The sequence below is a fragment of the Sylvia atricapilla genome, chromosome 4 (assembly GCF_009819655.1).
Source record: "Sylvia atricapilla isolate bSylAtr1 chromosome 4, bSylAtr1.pri, whole genome shotgun sequence".
NCBI classification, from domain to species: Eukaryota; Metazoa; Chordata; class Aves; order Passeriformes; family Sylviidae; genus Sylvia; species Sylvia atricapilla.
This window is the reverse complement of record NC_089143.1, coordinates 36,136,896-36,162,992: the sequence shown is the minus strand read 5'-3', so window position 1 is coordinate 36,162,992 and position 26,097 is coordinate 36,136,896. Positions and strand designations below refer to the sequence as shown.

Here is a 26,097-nt window from a genome sequence, read left to right as displayed (position 1 = left end):
GCCTTCCTTCATAAAAGTGCTTTCTCCTTATTGCTTCTTTCCCTGTTAAGAATCCAGAAAATAGAGCTGAATCTGAGTTTCTTTTTAGGCAGATGATTAAACATTGTCACCATTATATAATACAATTTCCATTTTATTTTAAACGTATTTTGCATGATATAAAAATATTGATCACAGTGAGCTTTAACAATTGTTACTGCTATAAACAGAAATGCTGCACGATGGTTTTAGTGGAAATAAATTATATAGTCATTATCTCTTAAAAAAATCACAAGAAGGAGAACCTAGGCTGTTTGGTCATTGACAGAAAATAAGTCCTTATTGAGTTCTTTACAAAACGTGAGCCCCAGTTGTTTTCTACATTTGCTTTCCCCATCTTGAGAAAAGCACGAGTCTGTCTCTGAAAGCCCCACAAGGTCTCTGGTGAACATTTAATTCCAAATATTAGCAAAGTCTCTGCTGTTCTTTTGTTCTAGTGGAAAAACGTACACCAAGATGGCAAGTAGTGCTCTCTTTGCTAATTCATAAGTGGTCTTTTCCAATATGTAGGTACGCAGCGGCAGACTTCTTCACTGAAGTAAAACCCAGCATCGCAGCGTTTCGTCCGCACTGTACACGGAGGTCTGTAACAGCTACACAATGGGAAAAGAAAGTGGGCATTAATATAACACCATCATTTATACTTAACTGGGGGAGAAATCTGTGTGCCTTCACATTGCCATTTCTCAATGGAATATTTAATTTCTACAACTACATGTATCTTAACTTTTTATGTTCTTGCAACAATTTTTGTTGAACTATTCTTCACACAAGACAATAACGAATAACGAAGAAACAATAACGAATACTACTGAAGAGAAATTATTCTATTGTGACAGATATATATGGAACTTTTTTATCACACTATTGGTTGCAGTCGCATTCTAATCTTGAGTAATATTTTTTAAAAAATTTAATTGAAAATACGATATATTTCTGTACTCAAATTGGTTTGTTATAACCTACCAAACAATGCACACTGCAATTGGAGGTGGTAATCCAGAATCAGGTGAGAACCAGATCTATCATCCTCCTACCTAGGACTGTTTCTTTTCTTATTGAGTACTTCAGTAAGCCCGAGAGACGTTTGTCTACATATATTACACTGTGGCTCTGATCTTGAAAATGAGAACATACTTCCTTTCAAGTTGCAAATTACCACAGCCTCTCTCTGAGCCATATTCATATTGCATCTGTGTGCATTCTGAAGAAAAATCAGAGCCACTTTTTCATGTTTCTGATATATCTTAATGGAAAAAGAACAGAATTAGTGTCTACCTGACTAAAGTAAGTTTAACAGAAATACAGCGTTGAACCACAAATCACATCTCCCTATGCAGCAGCAGTAGTTTTCCTCACCAATTCCTTGACTGAAAAATAGAACTTATACAAAGATAATATCTCTGGTTGTCCCTGAACCCTTCCTTTTCCTATTTAATTTTTCTATTAAAACAAGAACTTGACCCAAAATAACCTTAGAATAACAATGCTAAATACTTTCTGCTGTATAATGGAGACAAAGTACAAGTCTGTGATTTTTTCAGACACTGGCAATGAGTCAAAAGACAAAAGTATATGTCTTGAATTTCAGCACAGTTGTACTTAAAAAATGTGTGCCTGTTTGTGCAACACTGATATTATGATTTATTACAATAACTCTTACTTACATATATACAGCATGCTAAATTGTGCAATGCCACTCTCCTCTTCCCTAGATAATTCTTGTTTCAAGCTTGTGGCTACTCTTGTTGTTGTTGCAAGTTAGTGTTGTGTGCTTGTTTTGGATACTAAGTTACTACTTTGCAATAATTTGTTTATGATATGAGGTCTGCACTACCATTACATTAATTCACACCATCTAGTTCAACCAATGAATACTGCTATGAGGAAAGCGATAAGGAATGAGGAAGACTGCACATGGGACATTTATTAACTGGTCACATCATGTTCAGTGTTTTCAATGTCATTTATCATAGATTAGTTCACCACTGTGGTCTCTGTAATTAAGGGAGTAACAGTTTTTTGTGCCTCTTAATAGATATTTGAAATCAATGTAGCAGCTCATGGGAATCTCTCAAAGCCCTACTGCTCTACTCCCTCGAAAGCTTGGAAATAGTGGTAAAGGTTTGTGAAAGGATCTAATATCATGAGCAAATAGGCAACCAACATGAGATCTGATCTGGGAAAAAGGTACTCCACAGAGATGCAGTGGGTGAAACACTGAACTCACCCTTTTGCTGTTTCTGCCATGAAAGTTCAGACCATTTCATGTACTGAATGACAGTAAAATGAAACAAGGTAAGAAAAAGAGTCAAAGCCAAACTCCTCTGCACACCTATGACTGTACCCAACAAAAAGCAGTCATGCAAACATAAAGCATAAGTAGTTCACTTTGTTTAGGAGTCATGCCTCCTTGTGAACTTCAACTTGCAGCTGGAAGTGCTATACAGCACCTCTCCCATGTGAGTTTGTGTCTAGCATGAGTCAAGGTCAGGTTACTTTAGTCTTATCCTTATTTGGGACACTACAACAGAGCAAGAAAAGTCCCTCTCCTCCTCTAAAGTGCTTAGCAGATGAAGTTCCTAGTTATCTGGCCCAGCCAAAACTGACCAAAATAAATTTTAGAGGTGGTAGCACAGGGTGAATAGCAGCAGAGTCATTGTAACTACATAAATGTGGTTTCCTTAGGAAACTGTTGAACAATAGACCAGGTCTTTCAAGAGATTTGGTCTGAATGCTGTTTACAGGGTGGTTTCATGTGACAGAGGTCTGTTTCAATGAGGATAACCTGAGCACACTGGAGCTAAGACAGATGTTTAGTCACTATTCATAGTGCTGGGCAAAGCAGCAGCAATTTTCTCTTTATGGTCAATAATTGTGAATTTTTGCTGTGCAGAATGCCCAGATTGTCACTGTGGGCAATCTAACAACTCCATACATGAAACAAGTGGAAATGCTACTTCTTGGGCTGATAAACAGCATAAATCACCTTAAAAAGCAGTATGCTGAGAGCTTTTTTCCCCCTTCCCATCCTGTGCTTTGTAGATGATTTTGTGGTCCTTTTATCTGAAGCAGGGTGTCACATCAGAGGCAGAGGCATTTTAGGTATATTCCATAAAAATATTAGTGCTTCAAAACCTGAAGCTACAAGCACTATTTGTGGGACAGGGAGCTGTCTAGGACATGATTACAGGATTATGCTCATGTCTAGGGATCACAGGTCTAGCAGAAAGCTAAACAGAGTGGTACTTCTATAAATTTTTAATGAATTTGTATAATTATTATATTTTTATTTTTTATATAAATTAAATTGTATAATTGATGCTGTTTTAAAGGAGCAAGGGATCTTTCAGAGATAAAAAGAACATTGCAGGATTTTTATTCCTTTTAGAGACAGCCTGTGCTGGACAGAGCCAAAATGTGAGAAACCTATGCTAATTTTTTTCTTAAGGAAGAGAGCTTGTCTCCTCTGTTTTCCTTGAAAGTGCTAACATCTACAGGGCTATTGGTTCTAGACGTATAAAGTAACAACATATACAAACCTTTCTTTCTGCACTCAAAGACAAACAGCTTAGAAAAAAAGGTAAAAGCATACTGTATCATACTGTCCTTTGAAGTAAGAGTGTGATTCAAACTCTTTATCATATTCAACCACAACGAAATAGAGAAAGGCTGAACTTAATTTCCTCCCTCGAATACCAAGTCTTTAAATCAACATCAGCTATTTATTATGGCAGCTTAAGTGCCTGACTTCTCCAGTTGTGAATGTTCTTTTAAAATGTAGGTGGTTCATATTTGTAGCACGGCTGGAAGTGAAACCTATAGTGCAAAGGCTTTGTAGTATGTAAAGCTTATGTAACCAGCCTGGTTTCTTTTCCTCTGCAAATATAAAATTGAAATTATTTGAGTTGAATTATAGAGAAAAAATATGTTTCTGATGTTTCGAACAACTGTTCTATTTCACTTAAAGGGCCAAACATTGGTAAACAAGTAATGCCAGTAATGCCAGTTAATAATCTTTTACCTCATTTTAGAGACTTCAACACAAGTGTTACTATTTACATTTGACATTTTTTTTCATTATGAAGATGAGTAAATGTATGTGTGTGTATACATATATATATATATATATTCCAACTAACTACATTTTAGATTAAATATTACATAGGATTAATTTTTGGTAAGCATCATACACAGACATTTAAATGTCCCAATTTGCCTGAATTGTTCTTTGTCATTCATGTAATAGAAATACTTCACAGATACTAGAAATAAATGACCTTTCTGCTCCAAATGGCATTGTTTAGGAAATTAAAAAAAAATTAATTTAATTGAGAAATTTGTTCAAGAAATTTACAGGAGAATTTTACAGGAAAACTTTCCTCACGTAATATACAAAGGAAAAATAATACTGTTTGTTTCTGAGAACCTGAAGTCATTCATATTTTTATATAGAGACTGCTAATGCTATGGGTGTAGCATTCATGGAAAAAAAGGGTCCTGGAGTATATAAAGAAATTGCAGAATTCTCTTCCGGACTAAATTTTATTTGAAATCATTAATATGGGCAGTCTGTTTTATAGTTATTTATGTCTGCTTTTGAAAAAAACCACCCAGAGCCAGGTGATTCCAAAATTTAGGAGGTGGAAATGAAAGATGTTACCTCCAGAACTAAGCACTGAAATCTAATTAGGAATATTTGAGTTACTTGCATTGCAATTTTCAGTTCTTTGAGAAAAAGAGAGTGGGATTTTAGACACGATAAGATACAGGGAGCTTGAACTTAAGAGTTCATTTTCACCAGGGAAAAAAAGGAAAAAGAAGAGAAGTTTATGCCTAGTAGCTTCCTTTTAGAGATTATAGAAGCGATAGAAGGTAGAACTGAACTGACAACAGGCTTACTGCTTACTTAAGACTATAAAGCAACTCAACAAGACAGCTAATATCACAACACAAAACTTTAGGCCCCGAACACAGTAAAAGAAATAAAACTTCAAGTTTTACCTGCATGTCTGGTGATGGAACCTTTTTCCTTTCAAGAAGCACTTATTGGGAGATTCTATACATTCGCAGACACATTTTGCAGGATTTAGTGGCTGATGTCTAGGACAGGTCTTTTTACATACACACTGGCACCTTTCTTCATCAAATTCCTTGTTGGACCCACAGGAAGCAGGGATAAGTTTGTTTTTGCACATGCACTGACACGATGATCTGTCTAATTCTTTGTGAGGTCCACAGCTCGAGGGCCGCACGCCTCCTTTGCAGACACACTGACACGTTTCTTCATCCAGCTCCTTGTTCGGTCCACAAATATGGAATCCTTCAGATGTGTCTAGAAAAGCAGCAGACAACTTGCACTAATACCAGAATTTTTTGTCTACTCTCTCACCTATTTTTACGTGAAGTAGTAAGCAAATCCATACCTTTCATGATGTTTCAAACACAAGCATATATCAAAAGAAAGGCAACAAACAGTAGTAGCATTGATACAGAAAAAGATACAAATAATTACTACAGCTTCTTGTCTTTAGAACAACATTTGATGCTTTAAGGGAAAATGCTTACCAGAATCTCCAAGGTAAGAAGAGAAACCAAAATCTTGCTGTGACAAACATCTACAAATTTGATTATTCCAAATATGATTTTTCGGACAGGTCTTGTTTGCCACGTGACATCTGTGAAATTAAAAATGCTGTTGATATACTACCATAAAAACTAAGGAAAAAAATATTTTAGCTGTTGATTGCTTTAGTTTCTCTCCATTGCAAATATCTTTCTAAGAGTGTGGGCTCATACATGATTTTATTTTTTTATTTCTTTCAAATCTGTTACTAAAGGCTCTCCCCACTACAGAGATTTTCAACCAATTGTTGAAGAAACCTTACATCTCAAGTTTTAGCTCCAACTTCTAGGAGCTGATATTTGTATTTTGCTGATGTTGTTTGGAAACATACCTAACACTTGAACATAAACTTCATATAGAAGAGTATAAAAATTCTTTTGCTTGCTAAATACTGCATGGTAACAGGCATCATTTTCCATGTTGTTTTTTGAAGTACAAAAATGTTTTCAAATTTAAGATGTCAAAAGACACCAGATAATAATTTCTGAATGAATGCTGTAGGCAAAACTTCAAAAAATGAAATCAGTCCATCAGATTCTGTTCCACTTTATGTGGAAGTACATGACATTAGCTGACACTTTTTCATCAGTCACTCATTCTGATCAGCCTTCTCAAACCTAAAGATTTGGACTTCAGCAGTGATGCCTCTTCACTTTAAAAATAAAGACAATAAACAAGTTAACACTTTAGTCTTCTTTTCCTGCTACAGTTTGCAGCCAAGGTAGTGGTGGCAAAGAAAGCAAAAACAGGAAAAAAAAAAAAAAAAAAAAGAAAAAAACAGCAGCTGTTGCCTTTTGAAAGAATGAATGAACTGAGCTATCCGGTAAATCACTGATAGAATATTTATGTGTATTATCTCATCTTCCTTGCTTGCAATTTCTTTATCACCACAGCTGACATTACATCTTTCAACAAGTCAAGCCTAACTTCATGTATCCGGGCTGTGTCATTTATTCATTGTTCCCGTAGTAGCTCTAAAATCCTACTAACCTTTTAAGACAACACCTATATTACACATTTAATGCACTTTTCATTCCCTTGAGCACCATTACTCACACATTCAAAAATGCAGGTGCTGGGACATCCTTCCATGATCATCATTCAAGTAGACCACTCCCCTTCAACACACTAAATCACTCTGCTTGTAAAGACTCCGTGGTTTAACATCACCCTGCGTTGGCTCATGTTTTATCAAACTGGTGTTTCCTGATTTCATTCCGCTAATGATCTAACTCTGGCTGCCTCACTTGGCATACACTTCCTTTAGCCTGCCTTCCAATTCCACTTGAGAAATAATATGGATAATATACAGACATATTATTGTATTCTGTTAAAAAAACCCAAATCAAGCAAGTCAAACCAAACAACAAGAACAAAAGAACCAAATCTGCCTGCCTGTTTTATTGCACAAAGCCATAGACTCTAAACTTAAAGACAGTAAGTAACTGTAGAGAAGACCTTTATATATTCTTATCTAGAACTATTTGTCTTACCTCTGTTGCAGCAAACAGCTGGTCTAAGTCTGGTGTCTGTACTCTCACCTCCCTCAGCTACAGGTAGCTGTTTCCTGGCTAGGTTAAAGTCTTGCACTGGTCATTATGACTGCTCTTAATTTAGAAACACTGGGAAGCTGGAGAGAGTCAACATTATCTGACTTTCTTCTTGACTCTTGGATTTGTTGGTTTTTTTAAATAATCTGTTAATTATGTAATTAAACTAATTATTAATAGATTTATTTCCAAGCCTTGTTTGTGATCCATTTTTTGATGAAAAAATTTAAGAGAGCAAACTAAAAAAATACATAATCTATTTTTAGGAACGCGTCAGAAAACATCCAGACAAACTGAATGAAACCACTGAAGAGAATGCTTAACCCCTCTGAGAAATTTGTTCTACTCACTCACCTTAATAAAAGTGTCAATTCATTCCAGTTTGGCTTCTAGTTATTGATTCTTCCTCAAAGCAACTGTTAGTCTATTATGTATTTTAACCTCCTAAATATTTATATATCATAAAATCATCCCTCAAACCTCTAAATTAAGGAAGGAGATCTTCAACTGTTTTAATAACTTTAAATCAGATTTCTGGTGCCAGATTGTTCTATGACATTTTTCATGCAAAATAACAAACACAAAAAAAATCAATAGGTTACTCCTGTGGAATACAAATTAACCCTTTACTTCCCCCTTTCATTCTATTTTATGTGCACCTCTGGCATATGAAGATGTCTAAAAAGATTTGTAGCTTAAAGAGTCCCTAAAAAACAAGGCTTAAAAAAGCATTTAAAATATGCAATTAAAGACTGAGAGAAAAATATTGTCTCCTAATTATTTACAAAGATACTTTTAGCATCTCTTTAAAAAAGAAATTGATTTTGCTGATGTTTCCTTTAAGTTTCAATTGGATTGTAGCTTTTACATCAAGCAAATCCCACACATGTTATTCTTCAGTTTTAAGTCATCTCTCTCCAGTTTATCTACTGGGTAAAAAGGTGATGTTAATTAAGTAAAATTCTCTTTGTGTAAAATAATGGCAGCTCTCTTGCAGAATGTATTCTGCTACTGCTATGCATAGTTCACCTATCCTAACTGTGAAAACTTCCCAGCAGTATTTTAAATCTGAATTACTTAGTCTTGCCCATTATGTGAAAGGAGACAAGGTTCATACTTACTGGGTTTGTGCTGCTGGCAAGGAGCGTCTGATGATGGAGTGGACTTGTCTGTACACGTCCAGCTTGGACATGCACCGGCAGGACGTGTGGTTGGCAAAGCTGACCGTGACGGGCTTGGGGCCGTGCGACAGCGGCACTGTGATCTCAAACAGCTACACAAGGCAAAGCAAAGCAAAAAATTATTTTATAGATCCAGCCAAAACTAATCCAAGGACATAGGAAAAACCTATCATAAACTTAAGTTCAGATTTTGTTCTTTTTTTGTCTTCCAGCATTCAATTATACTGCTAAATAATAATTATGTGCGGAACGAATACAATAGCTATGGCATGACAATTAACATTTTTAATGTTAAACCCTGTTATGTGCTGGTTTGTTTACTACAATATTTAATACACAAGAGGAAAATATTCAAAGAACTCATTTTTCTAGAAGACATGACTTCAAATTGACAGCATTTAAAAAAATTCCAAATGAAACATTTGGAAAGTGCTTTGAAAACCTGAAGGAAAATATAAAGAAAACAGTAAGTTACCACCTAAAGCATTTCTGCATCTTCTGGGGACTTTATTGCCTTCAAAAACGGTCATTGCTTTTTACTCCAATTCCAGTTGGTAGGACCGTATAAAAAGACTAATTTTTAGGTGAGATGTATTTGCAATGCTATTTAAAAATCTGTAACTTTAGAGTATGACATATAGGCAGCATGCAAATGTAATCAGAATACTGGTAATTTTAAACGCTTCAAAATATAAAATGCAGCCTTATGGGATGCATTCACCTGCTTAGAAAGCTGATTCTTAGAGGATATCTATGAATTGATGGACAGAACAAAGAGAATGAACCTCATTACAATATTACACACATAAGGAGAATCATGTTTTTTCTCTTCTCTTGTGACAGTATGAGCTTGTTTTTTTGAAGCTGAAATAAAAATCTGCTACAGAGAGAACTAATAAGTCTTAGAAAATGAAATAAGCATGAGTCTCTAAATGGACCTAACTGCAGCTGGAAAACAAGTGCATGTTCTTCCTGTATTCTTGCAGTAGATCAATTTGCCATGCTGAACAGCACAGCAGACTCCAGACCATTGGAGATGGCAGCTTAGGAGAACTGCTACATTTCCAAAGCACCTCAAAGAGGTAGGCCCCTGCCATACCTATTGAGCTTCAGGAGATCACTGACAGAAATTTCACAAAAACAGCTGAGATGGATCAACCATGGTAATGGAAATGGAAATGATGGTGAATGTGTATTAATCTTAATTTACGTTTATCCTTCCATTAAAGCTGTGAAAGGTATCAGTTGGGAGATGAATATTGCTAACAACTATTCCCATCAACACTTCAGTGGTGCAGTGAGAAAAAAATCTACTTAATATTAAATTAGACTAGCTGCCTTGACCTCCTCAAATTACCTTCAGTTTGTTCAAATAAATTCTCTTTATAGTAACGTATTTTACATCACCCAAGAGTTGCTACTGTTTATTCAGTGAAACTATTTAAGTGAATAAACTCTCAAAATGCACAAGTTATGTATGAATCTTCATCTAAGTAAAACATTTCAGATTACGTAAAACCTGACCATAAGCAATGCCTTATGGTTTTGATAACATCTACAATTTATTTTTTTGCTCACCTTCCTCATCCAACAGAACAATATGTTCAACATCTGCTGTCACTATCGGGAACATCTGGCAACATTTAACAGCCAAATGTCAATACCTAGAAAGGATATTGCTATTAAAAATGCCTCATAACATCTCTGTATGAGGCTGGTTCTCAGTTCTTTCTCTGGTACCATTGTCGGCTGTGGCTAGTATTGCTGGTACCCACGTGCCCCAAATGGACAATTATTCTTAGAGACCAAATGGCTTATATATCTGTTTGATCCCTCATTCTCTTAAAGATTGGATTTACTGCATTCTTAGATGCCCAAATCTTCTCTTCTTTTCCAACTTTAAATTACAATAAAAAGCATACTTAGTTTCCTCTAAAGGGAAAAGCCATTTCCTTCAGGTACCAATGCCTAAACACAGATATTCAGACCACAATGAATGAGCTTCAGTCTCAGAAGGACATAGGATCTGATAGCAGTAGGGATTAGAGAAGTCTTTGAAAAGTGGAGAGCTTTTATTGCTCAGAAAAATGTTAGTAGTTATAATAAATAAAACAGCAATTTATGAGTTGTTCCCATCAGAGGCAAATAAAAGGAAAAAAATACACTCAACTTGCCTGTGCTATCCTGTCTCTTTTTGCCACCTGCATTGTCAGGGACCAGTGGAAAGCAACAACAGATTCAATAAGTGCTTGTATAACTAAAGACTAATATATATAACAAGAAAAAAACAACATCCCCGCCCCCAACATAATGACAAAGCTCTGTACTCCTTCAGAGAAGCTGCTAACTGTAAACATAAATCAGTAACGCATTGTTAACCTCAGAGTACACCACATATTAACAGAAGCTCTGTGTAACTGAAGAACAATTGAAAACCATAAATAATTAATGTGTTTAATAATAATTCAACACCTGCCATTCAGCCAGCCTAAGGCTGTTTTATCACAGAAAGCCAGGTGGCAGGTCTTCCAGTCTTTACACCATGTCTAGGGCTTCCCTTCTAAGTTTTGTCCACAACCTAGAACTTCATATGATTTTAAACCTAGCAAAAAAGGAAAAACAAAATCTAACCGAACACGGGAATCTCTGAATGTGTTGACAAAAAGAGCTATCAGAACTCTTGAAAAAGCAATTTTCCATACATTCCTTCTCACTGACCCTTAGAATCATAGAATGGTTTGGTTTGGACAGGATCTTAGACATCGTCTATTTAGAACCCCTCTGCCATGGGCTGGGACACTGTCCACTAGACCAGGTTACTCAAAACCCCAAAAGGCATGTAATTTTGAACCATGGCCTTGATGGCTTCTTCTTTATACTAGAAGGACTTCATAGTGTACTTACCAGAAAATTTGAAGCTTTTTGCAGAAAGTATTTCTTTGCTTCAATGGCTAAATTAGTTTATTCAGCACTATCATCATATGTGCCAATATCCATTGTATTAGCACATATAAAATTATTATTACGCTCACTGACTTCTGAAATATATCAAAACTGTTATTATGTGGGAAGACCATCATTCTAGAAACTTTTCAAATACAGGATTTATGTATGTTTTTCTCCCAAGATTTACATTGTTTTCCCAAGATTTACATGTTCTTCTGATGGCCTGTGGTTTATTTTGGCAAGTTTCCCTAAAACTGATTGAGTCTAAGTTTCCACCACTCATGATCTTTGCACTTTCTAAAGTGTCAGTAAGGCCAGCCAAATATAACCAGTGTAACACAGTACAATGTGTCTGGAGAGATTTTTAAACTAAGAACATAAGACTGATTTCAAAACTAAACATCTCTATATCGAAAAGAATGAAAATAAACTATTTGAGAAATGGCACATCATCATTATTTTACTGCTGAACTTACCTAAAAAACTGTTTCAAGGCATATCAAACAACAGGTTTGATATAATAAATTCATATTTATTTAATATGCTTGGGTTCCTTATTCTATCTTTTTCTATTTTAGTCCCTTTTTTCCCCATAAATATTAACAATAAAAAATTGGAACTTATATATTTCCCACTATTGAAAGTACCTACAATATCACTACAATAATTAGTCTAAAAAAATGCATGGGAAAAGTTAGAAAAGGTAATGTTGACAACAACTGAACATTCCTGTGGCATATCTCTGAATTGTGAAAAAGAACACCACACACAACCCAAACTGGGCAAGGAATTTCAAGATGTTAACTTGTTTCCTGTGAGAAAAGCTCCTCTAAATCTAATTTTGATCTGCTTGGATAGATGTTTTCCCTTGAGGGACTATAACTGTAACCGTGTAAAAAGATGATTTAAGACTTTTACAACAAGTGATCTAAAAGAAGCCAAAAAAATGCCCTTCCTGACAGCCAAGAGGGAGAATGGGATGAAACAGCTCTTTGACATCTGCTTTCTGCTTCCCTTCAACCTATAAGCAAGTGCCTGTAGGTGAGGCATAAAAAAGTGCTGCTGAGGGACAGGCTATAGCTGCACTGGGTAGTTCCACAATCTTTGTAACCACTGTTGAATTATTTGTGCCATGGAAACAGAGAACAGCTGTTTGATAACAAATAAGAGAAAAAAACCAAACAGCCATACTATAGAATGAAAATCCAACCTGTCACATTTCCCACAGATCCTTACTAGTCAAGCCACTACTTACAAACAGGGCTACTGCAGGAGAAGATCTACTGCAATTTGTGAATTAGCCTAAAGAGTCTTCAAATATTGTCACAGATCTTGTACTGTATCTTAATTAAGAAGTAATCTCATATCTCAATCCTGTTTATTTAAATATCCCTTAGCAACTAAAAAAAAACAGGTTTTGGGGAAAAATGGTATTAAAAACAAAGCAGAATACTTTTCTACTTTTCTCTCAATAAAGTTAGTAGTTAGAAAGGAGGAACACAGCCTGAACTAGAAAACTATTGACCTTGCTCTGGACGACTACTAAGTTCCACAAGGCAATCTGGGAACACCTGACCTGGTCCAGTCTCTTGGAAATCAATGATTTGCCCCCTGTAAAAATAATTTCTGTGCTTAGTTCTTTAATTTTTAATTAATTTTGATGAAAGCTGATATAATCTTACTTTATGTTTTAATGTCTGGAACCAATGCTAAAGCTTGCCCTTGCAGTAAGAACTCCAGCTGAAAAATTAATGTCCCATTAAGCACTTTTTCTGCAGGTTGAACAATATGAAGTCATCTTACAGAGTTTATGCACAAAAAATAAAGCTAAAAGTTGGGGAAATATGAGAAAACTATTCGTTCTCATTTCTTTCAGGAAATAAGAGAAACTGTGGTGAAAATAAATGGGTAGGGTACCTGAATTCCACAGAAGATATTGAATACAGTAAATTTTTTTCTTCCTAATTCTCATCTGATATAGGGTGAACTGTGGTCAAATAATTTTAAAAAATTGAGATGGTGACAGATGAAGAGATATAGCTATAGGTCTGTTCCTTTATCAAGGTTTTTTAAAAAACTGCATTCCATCAAGGACCAGATAAAAGTGGAGATCAGAAATAAGATGGAAAACTCATAGATATAATTGCTTGCTTTTACAGAATAAGTAAGAAAACAAAACAATGTTATTGCCTCTTCTTTCAAATAAGACCTTTAAGATTTTCCTTTTAAGAGTCTCTCAAATCTTTAACTACTCCTATGTCATATAATCACCATAACATCAAGAATTTCAAAAGTAAACTCAGTGCTAAACATTTTCTACTGGGTAAAATAATACTTCACTCGATAGATGTGAACAGTAAGATGGAGAGAAAGATAATATTTAGCCCAAACTGACATAGTGCTCAAAAACTAGGAAGTCTAGTTTCTAAAGTTATGTGGAACAGCTCTCTCTGAGATAAGATAATCCTTTATTTTGGTAACCTAAACTTTACCAATACATTAAATAAAATCCACCCCATTTCTTAAGTTTTAAAATGAAAATTATATTTGCATCTTTCAAACAAGTGGAATTGAGACAATAGTTTATCCTAATAATGAGAGAAACAATAAGGCTTGAATAAAGCCTTAATAAGTTTTGTAGTTGTCCACATTTATGCTATTTGAGCTACATTACTATAGTGCTGCATGGCTGTCTACCAGTAGCTAAATTTAGGACTGAAATTCCTGGAAGGATATACCATTTCAGAAAGACAAATTTGGTAAGAAAAAAGGGAAGAAAATACACTCTACAAAATTAGTGGGTTTTACTGTTGTCTTTACATTCCCTTTTCCTATTTCTCCCCCCAAAAAAGGCTCAGAGCAGTAAGAAATTTTATGATAAAGGAGTGACATTTCTAAGTGCTTCAATTTTATAACTGGCCATGCAGTTTTTGGTCTTCATTATACATATGTACTGCATCTTCAGCTAAATCAATCCCCTTGAAAAAAGAAGCAAGATTTACACTAAAAGGTGAAAAAAACCACAACCAACAAAACTCCTACCAAATACTATAATAACATAAAAATACCCTAGGAAATGCCTTTAAGTATGACTATTATTACATTATTTTTGAGGGAAATGTTGGAAAGTATTTGTGATAATTCCTCTATCTATTTAGAATAATGCAGTATATGCTGCTTTAAAGGCAGCTCACAGGCTCAGTGCATGATCTCTGCACACTCCTATCTGATCATTAACCCTGAAGTTGAAGAACAAAACCTGCACATATACCTGGAAGAAGATGCATTAGAACAAAACAAATAGGTACATAATGCTAACATGTCTTAATAAAGTAAAACACCCTTCCTAAAAGGCTTTATTTGAAATATGTACCCTGTCTGCACATGTCCTACAGAAGTCTACACTAATAAAATCACAGGCTAGTTTTCCATGAGGTGTTTGCCACACACAGGCATAAAGTACAGAAAGAAAGAAAGAAAAAAAAAATTAAGTTTCATGGATAATCTCAAAATTGAGAATGGGACATCATAATTTATTTTTTCCCCTGAAAAATAAGAAATATTCTGGGGAAAAGAGAGTTAAACACATTTTTTCCAGGCAGTAGTGTCTTCAACTGTTCTTCCTGTGTATTTTGGAATCAACTGCTTCCTTTGTCATAGTAGTAATAAGAAGGTCTAAAGTATGCATGAACATAAGTGTATTTCCAAGGTCTACATGAACTGTAATAAAAGAGTGAGAACTTACTGTCTTGCTGATGTAATTTGTGCTGATATTCATGCACTGAAGTCCTTCACTATTGCAGCAACCTCCACATCTGTAGATGGATACACATGGGGGTTTAAAGAAGGTGTTTGTAGTTGCTCCAAACTCTTTTCCCACATCCACACACACTTCACGTGGCATGCACTGAGTTTTTCTCCATTCAGTATCAATACCTGCCAAGTTACAGGGAATTTCATATGTTATAAAGTAACTGTTTAAAAATCAAAAGTATCCTGCAGTAAATTAGGATTCCTTCTTAAACCTCAAAACCAGAATATGAATTTCTAGAGTCACACCCTTTAGTCAGCGAAACACACATCTCTTTTACTTTCTAGCTGATTTTTCCTCTTCATAGGGACACAACATATCATCATGGGGCAGATGAAAAGTCACAGTGGAGCTATAAGGGAACCTAACAGGCAGAGGAGACCCTAAAGTACACAATCATAGCCTGGCTTGTGTTGGAAAGGACCTTTAAACGTCACCTGGTCCAACCACCTTGTAATGAGCAAGGACATCTTCAAGCAGATCAAGTTGCTCAGAGCCCCATCGAAACTTGAATGACCTTGAATGTTTTCAGGGATGGGGCATCTACCACCTCACTGGGCAACCTGTTCCAGTAAATCACCATCCTTACAGTAAAAAATTTCTTCCCTTTATCTAGTGTGGATCTACTTTCTTTAGTTTAAAATTATTACCCTTGTTCTATCACAACAGGACCTGCTAAAACATCTCATCTTTCTTACAGACCCCCTTTAGGTTCTGGAAGGCTGCTAGAAGAACTCCTCTCCAGGCTGAGCAGCCCCACCTCTCCCAGCCCATCTTCATAGGAGAGGTGCTTCAGCCCTCTGAACATCCTCACAGCCCTCTTCTGAACCTGCTGCAACAGGTCCACATCCTTCTTGTGCTGGGGGCCCTTGAGCTGGGCACTGTGGACACAGCACTGTTGATGGAGACTCACTGGAGCAGAGAGGGGCAAAATCACCTCCCTCAAACTGTTGGCCAGTAGCTAAAGCTGCACACGTCCTTTCTTTGCCTGGGGAAAGTCTCATCTTTAGTAAAGACTGCATTTTAGTACTGTTCAGTTCTGTAAAGTAATTTTAACCAGCACCACACATTACGTCACTCAGATATAATATATTAGAAATGTTAAATTTTATACTCTTAATGTGAAATTAATTTAATACATGTTTAGATTGTAAACTAGAAGGGTATAATTGAAGTAAAAGCTTACTATTCAGCAATTATGTACAGCTTGTGATTTAATCTGATTGATGATTTTTGTGCCCAGATTATCCACACAATAGGCAAAGACTTTGTATCATGTTATACTTTTTAGCATTTTACTAAATATAGCATTTTACTAAATATAATCTTACACTAAACAGCCTCGAGATTTGCATCTCTACAGGTCCTTTATTCCCTTTCGGCACTAGATTTTGGTAAGCTATTCAACAAAAAATGGAAATTTTCCCTTATGTGTACTTTTAACTCCCCATTAAGGTACATGATTTCCAGTATCATGTGAAAAAATACACCTCCTGCGATAAATCCTGCATTTCTCTGCCTACAAGCACTTGCTTAAACTGTAAGTTAATATATTTTCATCCAAGCTATCTGAAACACTGAAAGGCATTCAAACACATCGGTTTGAAAACCATTTTGCTTGTTTTAGAACAACATCATTACAACTATCCTCTTGTAACAAGAAAAAGTTACAAATGGATTATTTGGTGTTCCAAAGCCATAATGCATAAGAGAAGAAAGCACTACCAGTTGTGATGCAATTGCAGAAAATGAAAAGAAACAGTTCAATGAATCCAACTATTAGCATCCTCTGCAAAATTGTTACAGCCTCTGTAAAGTAGGATTCCTTATACTTGAAGACTAGCACTTCACTTTCTCTACCGAGCTGAGAAAGCACTTTCTTACAATGGACATACCTAAAATATGCCTGCAGAGTGAGTTGTTTCATTATGAAAGGCTGACTATTAAAGATGTTATATTACCGACAACACATCTTATGCAAACTGCTGAGGTTGGTTTACTGACAATGCTTAGCTTTTAAAATATTTTTGACAGAACTGAAAAGCCTCCAGATTTTCATTGACTGTGTGCTGTAACATGGATTGTGTCGTGTACTTACTTTTCAGGATCTCTGCATTATAGTGTGCAGCGGCAAATTTCAGGGAATCATCTGATCTTGTGTCAAAGCTGGAATGTTCCCTGTTGTGTTGCCAACCTCCTCTTCTCAACTGACATTTGAACATTTTCCAGTATTCTGGGTAAAGTACTGTCATGAGTTCATCCACACTGGACACAGATCGCAACTGCTCTTCCAGGTCTTTGCTTCCATGAGCCTGCCAAAATAACATGCAAGATTAATTACCTTCTCTAGTACACAAGGTTTGCTGGAAACTAGCCTGAAAAGCAACTCAAACATTGTAAAATAAAGAGGTTCTCATCATAAAAACTGCTTCTGACAGTCAATGTCAACATTACTATATTGACAAATAATGAGATGTTTAGCTTCTTACAACACTTGTCATTCAAAACCCTTGTAGTTCTTAAACCCTTAGTTCTTACAACACCCTTGTAGTTCAAAATACCTGTGTGAGAAAGGAACTATAGAATTAAACCTATACAAACACAGTTTTCAGATTATTTTTAAAAAATGCATTTTTATCTTGGAAAGACAGTTTTTGTGATAGAAGTTTGAATGCTTAAACCCCAAAACATTTAAATTACATACATGTTATTTAATATCATATACTCCTAAAGTAACACCAAGTTTTCCCCATTTTCCTTTTGTCCCGGAAAACAAAAAAAAACCCCAGAAATACAAAAACATGTAAAAAAATTAACAAACAAACAAAACACCAAACCAAGAAACTAATTCATGTTATTTAGTATCTTACGAGGGAAAATCTTAATAAGCAAATTCTATTATAAAGCACTAATCCTTAAATCAGTAGGATATGAGGACTTTGGTACCGTGAATAATCTAAACCTCACACTCCTTTGCTGTTTCAGGCATAGCCTCAAATCCTGTAATCATGCTTTCTTATTCTCTGGTCTTTACAAAAAGTCATTACAACTGCAGTTTTTTCTAAATGACTGAAATTTACATTCCAGTTTATCGCTTATCAGGAAGATTCCTCTGCTTCTCTTAGACAAAACATACTGCATCAAAAGACTGGTGATTATCCCCTGCCCACCTTTCTCATCCATGAAATGATGATTTCTCAAAGGGAAGGGCAGTATGGAGTAAGAGGAGTATTGAAGAATCTTTAGGCACCTTCTCAGCCTACATGGCCCTTAGATGGCAGTATGAGACACAAAATATAGAGGTACAATTTGTACAAAATGCATCAACTGGCTGGAGACTCTCTACAGTTTACTACAAAACTGTTGCTCTACTCAAAAAGCCACCAGGCTGTGAGAGTGTGAAACATACCTAAATGCAGAAATCAGAAAGTATTTGAACAGAAATTTACAATTTCCTATCCAACTCAACTACTAACAAAAGACAAACTCATTCAGTTCAATGATTTTGAACATTATGTGAGTAAAACAGGTAGTTCAGAATTAGCCCACCTGAATCAAAACGGCTCCGTGTCCCAAAAACAAGGGTATAAAATGGCTGCATTTTATGGTTGCATCTACTCCCTTATCTGGTGTCAAATAGAGCAGAAACAGCTCAGGATAAGGAAAATTTACAGAATTCATTTCTGTAAATACAGTTATTTACAGACGTGTGAAAGTGATAAAGGACTGGAACAGTGCCACCCAGAGAAGTTGTGGATGTCCAGTTCCTGGAATTGTTCAAGGGCAGGCTGGATGTAGCTCTGAACAACCTGGTGTAGTGAAAGATGTACCTGTCCATGGCAGGGGACCTGGAGTTAGATGATCTTTAAGGTCCCTTCCAACTCAGGGCATTCTGTGATTCTATTATTCTAATACCAATTTTAAATTTGTTTTATTTGACAAAGCATTATGAAGCTAAAAAAATATTTTCACTGAAGCCTCACCAACCACAGTGTCCTCACAGATGACTTTATCCTGAGAGGTTTCAACAACCAAGATATTGTCTCAGAAATGTCTCCATGCAGGTAGTCATCTCTTTCCTTGCCACCATAGGAAGGATCAACGCTGACCCAAGCCATGTATCAAGAAGTTTCTGAGAGATCTGCCTTCAAATTTAATGGTAACAGAGAATTTCACTCCACATCACCCCTGCTCTCCTTGCAGGATGCCACTCACGCTTTCAATCAGTGGGTCACAGACAAAAATCCAAGCTTAACAAACAACTAATTAGGCTACTCACTGCTTGCACCTCCTGAGGGGTGAGAAGTGCAGGGTTTGAGCAGCCTCCCTCCTGCCAAACTGTTTCCTGAGAGTGCTGCAGCAGATGGCCCTTGAGTAATGGGAAGCAAGTTGCTGCACCAGCACAATGCCAGCATTGCAGATCCATGTCTGGCACGTGATGGGAATATGCATGGCACAGTGTGTATATCCTGTCACAAGGCTGGAAGCCAGTCTATTATGTAAAAGGCACAGGAATACAACCTGTGCTCTGCCATCCAGAAGCCGATCCTAGGAAGTTCTAGCAGATCATGGGGGTAATATGGAAAGAGAATTCAACCAAAGCTTTGCCACCTTTGATGAATCCTTAACAGCCTGCACAGCTCACAGTAGACAAAATATACTGGCTCTTGCTGTTGCAGATATTCAAAGTACAGGCCTAGATCACCAGGAAAATTAGTAATGAAATTCAATATTACTTTGTTGATAAGGAGTCTGGCATGGAGCAGGAAAGTGAAATTGTTGAAAATAATGCATGATGATTAATTCCTCTTTCATGAGGCAATCAAGTCATGTCATTTCAGCTGGATACAACTTTTTATACATGTATTAAATATGCATGAATAAAACTCAAAATATGAAGGAATTAATGGTTGTAATTAAGCATTCCATTGTATATAATCAATGTTTTACCCTGGATATTCCATGGGCCATAGTGCCATGTGCCTACAACCTGAGACAAGGCAGCCCCAGTTGCGTGTACAGATTAAGGAAGGAGAGGCTGGAGAGCAGTGCTGTGGAAAGGGACCTGGAGGTTCTGGTCCGTGGCTAGTTGAACCTGAGGCAGCAGTGCCCTGGCAGCCAGGAGGGCCACCCATGTCCTCATGATGGGGGGCATCAGGCACAGCATCACCAGCCAGGCAAGGGAGGGGATTGTGCCACCCTGCTCTGCACTGGGGCAGCCTCACCTTGGGTGCTGGGGGCAGTTTTGAGTGCTTCAATATAAAAAAACAAAACAAAAAACCCCAAGCTATTAGAGAGTATCCAAAAGAGATACTCACAAGGTTGATGAAGGGTCTGAAGTGACTGAGAACATTTGGTTTGTTCAGCCTAAAGTGGCCTTCAATATTCTCACAAAGGGAAGCAGAGGGGCAGACATTGATCACATCAGTGACAAGATTTGAGGAAATGGCATGAAGGTGAGTTGGGGGAGGTATACTTTGGATCTCAGGAAAAGGTTCTTCACCCAGAGGGTGGCTGGGCACTGGAACAGGCTCCCCAGGGAAGTGGTCACAGCACTAAGCCAGTCTGAGTTCAAGGAGTTCAATGCTCTCAGGCACAAGGTGCGACTCTTGGGGCTGTTCTGTGCACAGCCAGGAGCTGGACTTCAATGATCCTGATGGGTCCCTTCCAGCTAAGTTTATCCTATAATTCTCTGAGTACTAACTTAATATAAATAAAAGGAAAACAATTTCTGAAGCAGATATATAAAATAACTTTTTAAAAAAATCACCATTATTGCATCTGAAGTATTTTCTGCTTAGATCAGTAAAGCCATGTGCTTGTAAAGATGGCTTCAATTCAAATTTACACCACAGAAATAAAAAATTGATCACCAGAGGACTTTTGTTCTAACCTCTCTTCCAATTTCAAAAGAAAAGGAGAAGGAAATTCATATATCTATACTAAATACACTACACCTAGTGCCCAGAGTAAGGGAACAAAAGGAAAAAAAAAATTAAAAAAAAGAAAAAGAAAAAATATGTTGATTTTTCAATATCCTACAGAGTTACCTTGAGATACAGGTCAACACTCTCTTCCTGTACATCTATGTATGTTTTAACTGCAGCAAATTACTCTCACCTGTGAAAAACTATTTAGAGGAACATTTGTTTAAGGAACTTGAGATTTAATTCTGTAGAACAGCCAAATGTCTTGTTGACATGAACAGAAAATGAAATCATAAGTTCTGGATCATTACACGAGTGTGTCCTGCATACAGGATAAGCATCTGATCATTAAGGCTTTTTAGAAAGAGCTTCCTAATTTTTAAGAGAAGAATGAATCTGCTTTTGTAAATATAATAGTAGTCTGGCAGCATTTTTGATTTTGTGCAAATGTTGGTAATTTCACAATATACTGTCTTGGTCCATATCTTTTATTCTTTGCTCTTTCTTAATTATCCATTGGCTTGTAGTGTAAGACACTGGATTTCCATTGCAAAACAATTTTGAGACTAAAACACATATTTAGAACATATGACAACACAAAGAAATTAACATCAACAAAAATGTACTAGAGATCAGAGGAGCTCACATTTCTCATACTTCTTATGCAAGTGCAGATTCATGAAGTTCAGAGAGAAATAAGGCTTGTAGCTCCAATTACTGTCACCAAGCTAGTTATTCTTAAATGTTAAGTTCAAAGAGAGGGGGAAAAAAAGTAATAGAACATTAGCAAAGGTTGTAGTAAGAGAAAATCTATAACTTTTAGGACTGAAGAAAGCTTTTTGATAAATTTAAACAGATAGTTGATTTTCATATAATTACAGAGTGCTCCTGATGAAATTGAGGACCAACTGCTTATGTTTCACTGGTAATGCATTCTGGGATCTATGTTTTACATTAAGAAGGAAGCAGGAAACAGTGCCAAGAGTGACTGCACAGGAAGGAGTTCTTTATCCCATGCTTTCTATATTCTTGGCATTTCCAGGTCAGCTGTGGGATTCGGGTTTGAACTTCTTTTTTTAACCACCATGACACTCTTCATAAGTGTTTATCTCCATCCTATGGTTGACCATTCTACTATTTTGTGTCATTATTACCTATTATCAATGTTGTCCTGCACAAACACCTAAAAATGCTAGAAGGTATATTCTAGAGAAAGACACTGATTAAACCTTTGACTAGGCAAATTCTACCAGATGATAGGTGATACCAAGCAAAATAAAAACCTAAAAATACAAGTATGAATGGAGAATACAATAAAGATACACTTCCCCATTTCACTAATTTCACATTTTTCATGAGGAACAGGGGAAATGACAAATATATGTAAATAAAGGTGTAAAGCTTGATGACAAGCGTTCTCTTGCTATTATTTATTTAACTTCAGAACATTTTGTTCTATCAAAGCATGTTTTTCCCAATGTGGCTTTCCATTACATGGTATATCCAGGTTTTCATAAAATTATGGCTTGCAAGGGAAAGGGCAGGATACCAAATAGGCTCTATATCCATTACCAAACTCAAATGTATAATAGATTTTCCATGCATTACATTACTTATCTTTCATATGTCCCCAGTGTTTGTCTCTATTATTAATAACAAAGGTCAGAACACTTAATATTTGGCAGCATGCTTGACACATAACTGATGGTGCAATGTGCTTTAACAGTACCTTATATATCTGATACAGTCGTCAGCTCATTTCATTTTCAAGGATTTTGTGGACAATTCTTAATAGGAAAATACTCTCTATAAACCCCTCAATTTTAAGACACTTATATTCTGTATTTATTGATCGACTGAAACAGATTAAAATCAAGTATTTAAATCTGAATGTTGAAATGACTTGTAAGCAAATGGAAATATTGCAAGAGGAAAGTATTTTTAAACACTTCACTTGCATAATAATTTATTGCAATTTTCATGTATTTCAGTGCTAGTTTTTTTAGAAGTTGATGCTAGTAAAAAAAATAAATCTATTTAAAACCTGTAACTATAGTTAAGAATTAAATTCAACTTTTATGTTATGCTCACTTCTATGGTCTTTTATTAGAAAAGCCCTGATTTTGAACTCCCAAGCACTCATTTGTCACCAGCAAACTTGGATGACTGTAGCTGCAAACTTCTAAGTTACCATTCAATAAAGTAACAAAACAGTGCCTTACAGAAGCCAAACAGTAACACTGAACATAAATTTTACTTCACGTCACTTCAAATAAGTACAAAGACCACTGCAGTTAATGTGAACTAAATCAAAACATCAAGACAACAGCAGAGATTAGAATCAGTCTCTGCTCCAAAGAGCTTACAAAGCACATCAGACAAACATAAAAAGTAAGAATCAAAGTACAAAATAAATAAATAAAAGAATCTGAACTATAATATGCTTTAAGTGACTTCTATTCACGATGGCATTTTAAAAACTAAGAATTACATCAGGGAAAGAAAACAAATAAATGGGAGGAGTGAGGGGAGAGAATGAACAAAGTAGACAGGCAAGGAAAAATAAACGAGTTTGGGAAGAAATTCAAAAGAGAATTTGCTAAGGAAGAAAAAGACATTGGCTATAAGGATAAATTTAAGACTACAGAACTTTCATTTCTATATTATATATCACATCTTCTTTCTCATTTTGGCCATCTTTTGAGAGGAAGATGCATAAACTGCTAGAAAATCATCCTAGGCTTATACTATTTAATATTTCTCCTTCTTTTTATAAGTATTTAAGCTGAGGTAGTTTGTAATGTAAAATTTCCATGTTAAGGGAAATTCAATTTTATGCATGTAAGTATTTTTAGGGCAATATTTCATTTAGATATTCTTAGACAATGCTGGAATATATATCTAAGTTTATAGATTTGCACAAAGGTACTTATGTTAAGTCCTTAAGTCAAACATATAGCTGCTGCTGAAGTTCTGAAACATGCTTCTTGGCTGGTACTTATTCTACAAGTACCTGCATTCCTCAGTGGCTCTCAACCTTCACTAAAAAAATGCCAGTCCTTTGAGATATTCAATGGGAATTACTTATGAAAATACCTTTTTTTTTTTTTTTTTTTTTTTTTTTTTTTTAAATCTTAGTTTGAGTTCCCCGGGAAGCAGAGAGAAAAGGAAAAAAAAATCTAGTTGCTTTCTAGAGCAACTATGTAGGCTGCTGCCGGATTGCATTAGAAACTCATTTCGGACAGCCAGTTCTCACAGGTTTCTACAAACTTGGGCAATTAATAACATCCCTGACTATAACAGAGAGCAGTTTTCGGAACAAGGATTTGTGGCACCTTAGCTAGACACGTTTTGTGGAAGCAATTTCACAACTGGGTCATAGTAACAGGAAAGGTTTTGTTCTCACACACTTCAGCCTGATTTTTTAAATCTGCATTGTTCCAAATCAGCTCTCCAGCGCTCCTAAATCCCTGCAGACTATTTCTAGGAGTACAGCAAATTGTAATTGAAAAATAAAATACAAAAATCAAACCCATTATCAATAGATATAATTCACTTCTCAGGAGCTTTCACTAGATAAGCCCACAAAAAGGTCAAAGGCTGCAAATACGTGGGACAACCATTTGCTGTCTAAGTGCAGCTGCATCTGGATTGTTTAATTGATTCAAGGGCTGGTACTGAAGCTTCCAGCTAGCATTACAGATAGATTTGGAATCAATAAGGATTTGGATTATTGCTGCTGAAAGAATTACATGTGATTAAATCTTGGAGACATCAGGCAGTGCAATCTGTACCAGATGAGATTTTTGTATTATTTTCTTGGTCATCAGCAACCAGCGCTGACAAATGTGTGGATTGCCATGCATGCCCAGATGCATGACTAGAAGGGGAAGCCCTTTGTAGGTAAAAAACATTTGTGAAGTGAAAATAAAGGACAACACTGTGATGATTGCTGGGATATCAATGTGATTAACAGACACAACCCTACCTGCCAGAAAGGACACAGCTAACAGAATGAGAATGCCAGTGCCCTCTGCAACACAGCCACTGCAGCCACAAAGGTTCTGGTGCTGACTCTGTGTGCTCTGTCTGCAAGACATCTGGGTTATTGCCACATGGCAGTTCTGTAGAATTTGGCACATTAGAAAAACAATATGTTCATTTTGAATGCTTTTAAGCAACTTTTAACAAACATTGACAAAAGCAAAGCACACAATTCTATAAAGAAAAACTTGCACTCCTACTAGAAATCCTCCTCATTATAAGATCTTACTCTCTCAGAAAAAGACAAAATGCCAATTGAGCTTGCTTTAAAAATATGGTCTGGATATGGCCGTTTCTTCAAAATACCCAGCAACCTCTTGTTTTCCTTTCAGCAATCACATGCATCCCATTAAAATCAGTACAAAAGAATAAACTATCAGGGCTTTCAAAGAATGTTGCTTATTCTCAATCTTCACTTAGCTTTCACTGGCATCGCTTTTATTAACTACCATTATCTTTGTTAAAAAATAAAACAAATATAGCTTTTTTTTTTTTTTTTTTTTTTTTTTTTTAAGAAAATTATTAACACGGTAGCACTGCAATAAGCTGCCATCACCCGAGCAAGTGTAACCCTGGCAGTGGGAAATAAAAACTTCCTCTGTATCAAACTGAGAGTTAGTAAGTGAAGAGGTAAGTGGCAACCTCTTCACTTTAATTAGAATGCCAGCACATTCTGAGACACTGCTTGAGCACAGTACCTGTGCTACATGAATACATCCCAGATCCTAATTAGTCAGCGAGTAGGAGTTCTGGCTGTGTATCAGGGGACTGGCTTCAAGAAGGCAGTAGGTAGTTTTTACACCATGTTTTCTATCCTACAGGTCGGTCTGTTGTTCATAAAAGAATTTTCACTAAGGGCAGGAATAATTAATTGCACATTTGTAAGAACATTTCTGAGTTATGCTGAACACATGTTCTCACTGTGATGAGACTATTTAGCTTTCAATTCAACACCTTTGCTTATTCTTGAATT

The 26,097-nt window shown here is 36.1% G+C and overlaps 1 protein-coding gene across 3 annotated transcripts in view; it reads right to left on the bottom strand.

Moving 5' to 3' along the window:
* Positions 1 to 112: 112 nt before the first annotated feature.
* Positions 113 to 26,097, bottom strand: part of VEGFC (vascular endothelial growth factor C) — a 70,371-nt gene continuing 44,386 nt past the window's right edge. For all 3 annotated transcript variants that reach the window (XM_066317569.1, XM_066317570.1, XM_066317568.1), the window contains exons 2-7: positions 17,252 to 17,465; positions 15,088 to 15,278; positions 8,337 to 8,488; positions 5,608 to 5,717; positions 5,044 to 5,374; positions 113 to 632 (exon numbers count right to left, since the gene is read on the bottom strand). In XM_066317569.1, coding sequence (XP_066173666.1) covers positions 518 to 632; positions 5,044 to 5,374; positions 5,608 to 5,717; positions 8,337 to 8,488; positions 15,088 to 15,278; positions 17,252 to 17,465 — 1,113 coding nt within the window. In that variant the 3' untranslated portion in view covers positions 113 to 517. The remainder of the gene's footprint in view (positions 633 to 5,043; positions 5,375 to 5,607; positions 5,718 to 8,336; positions 8,489 to 15,087; positions 15,279 to 17,251; positions 17,466 to 26,097) is intronic.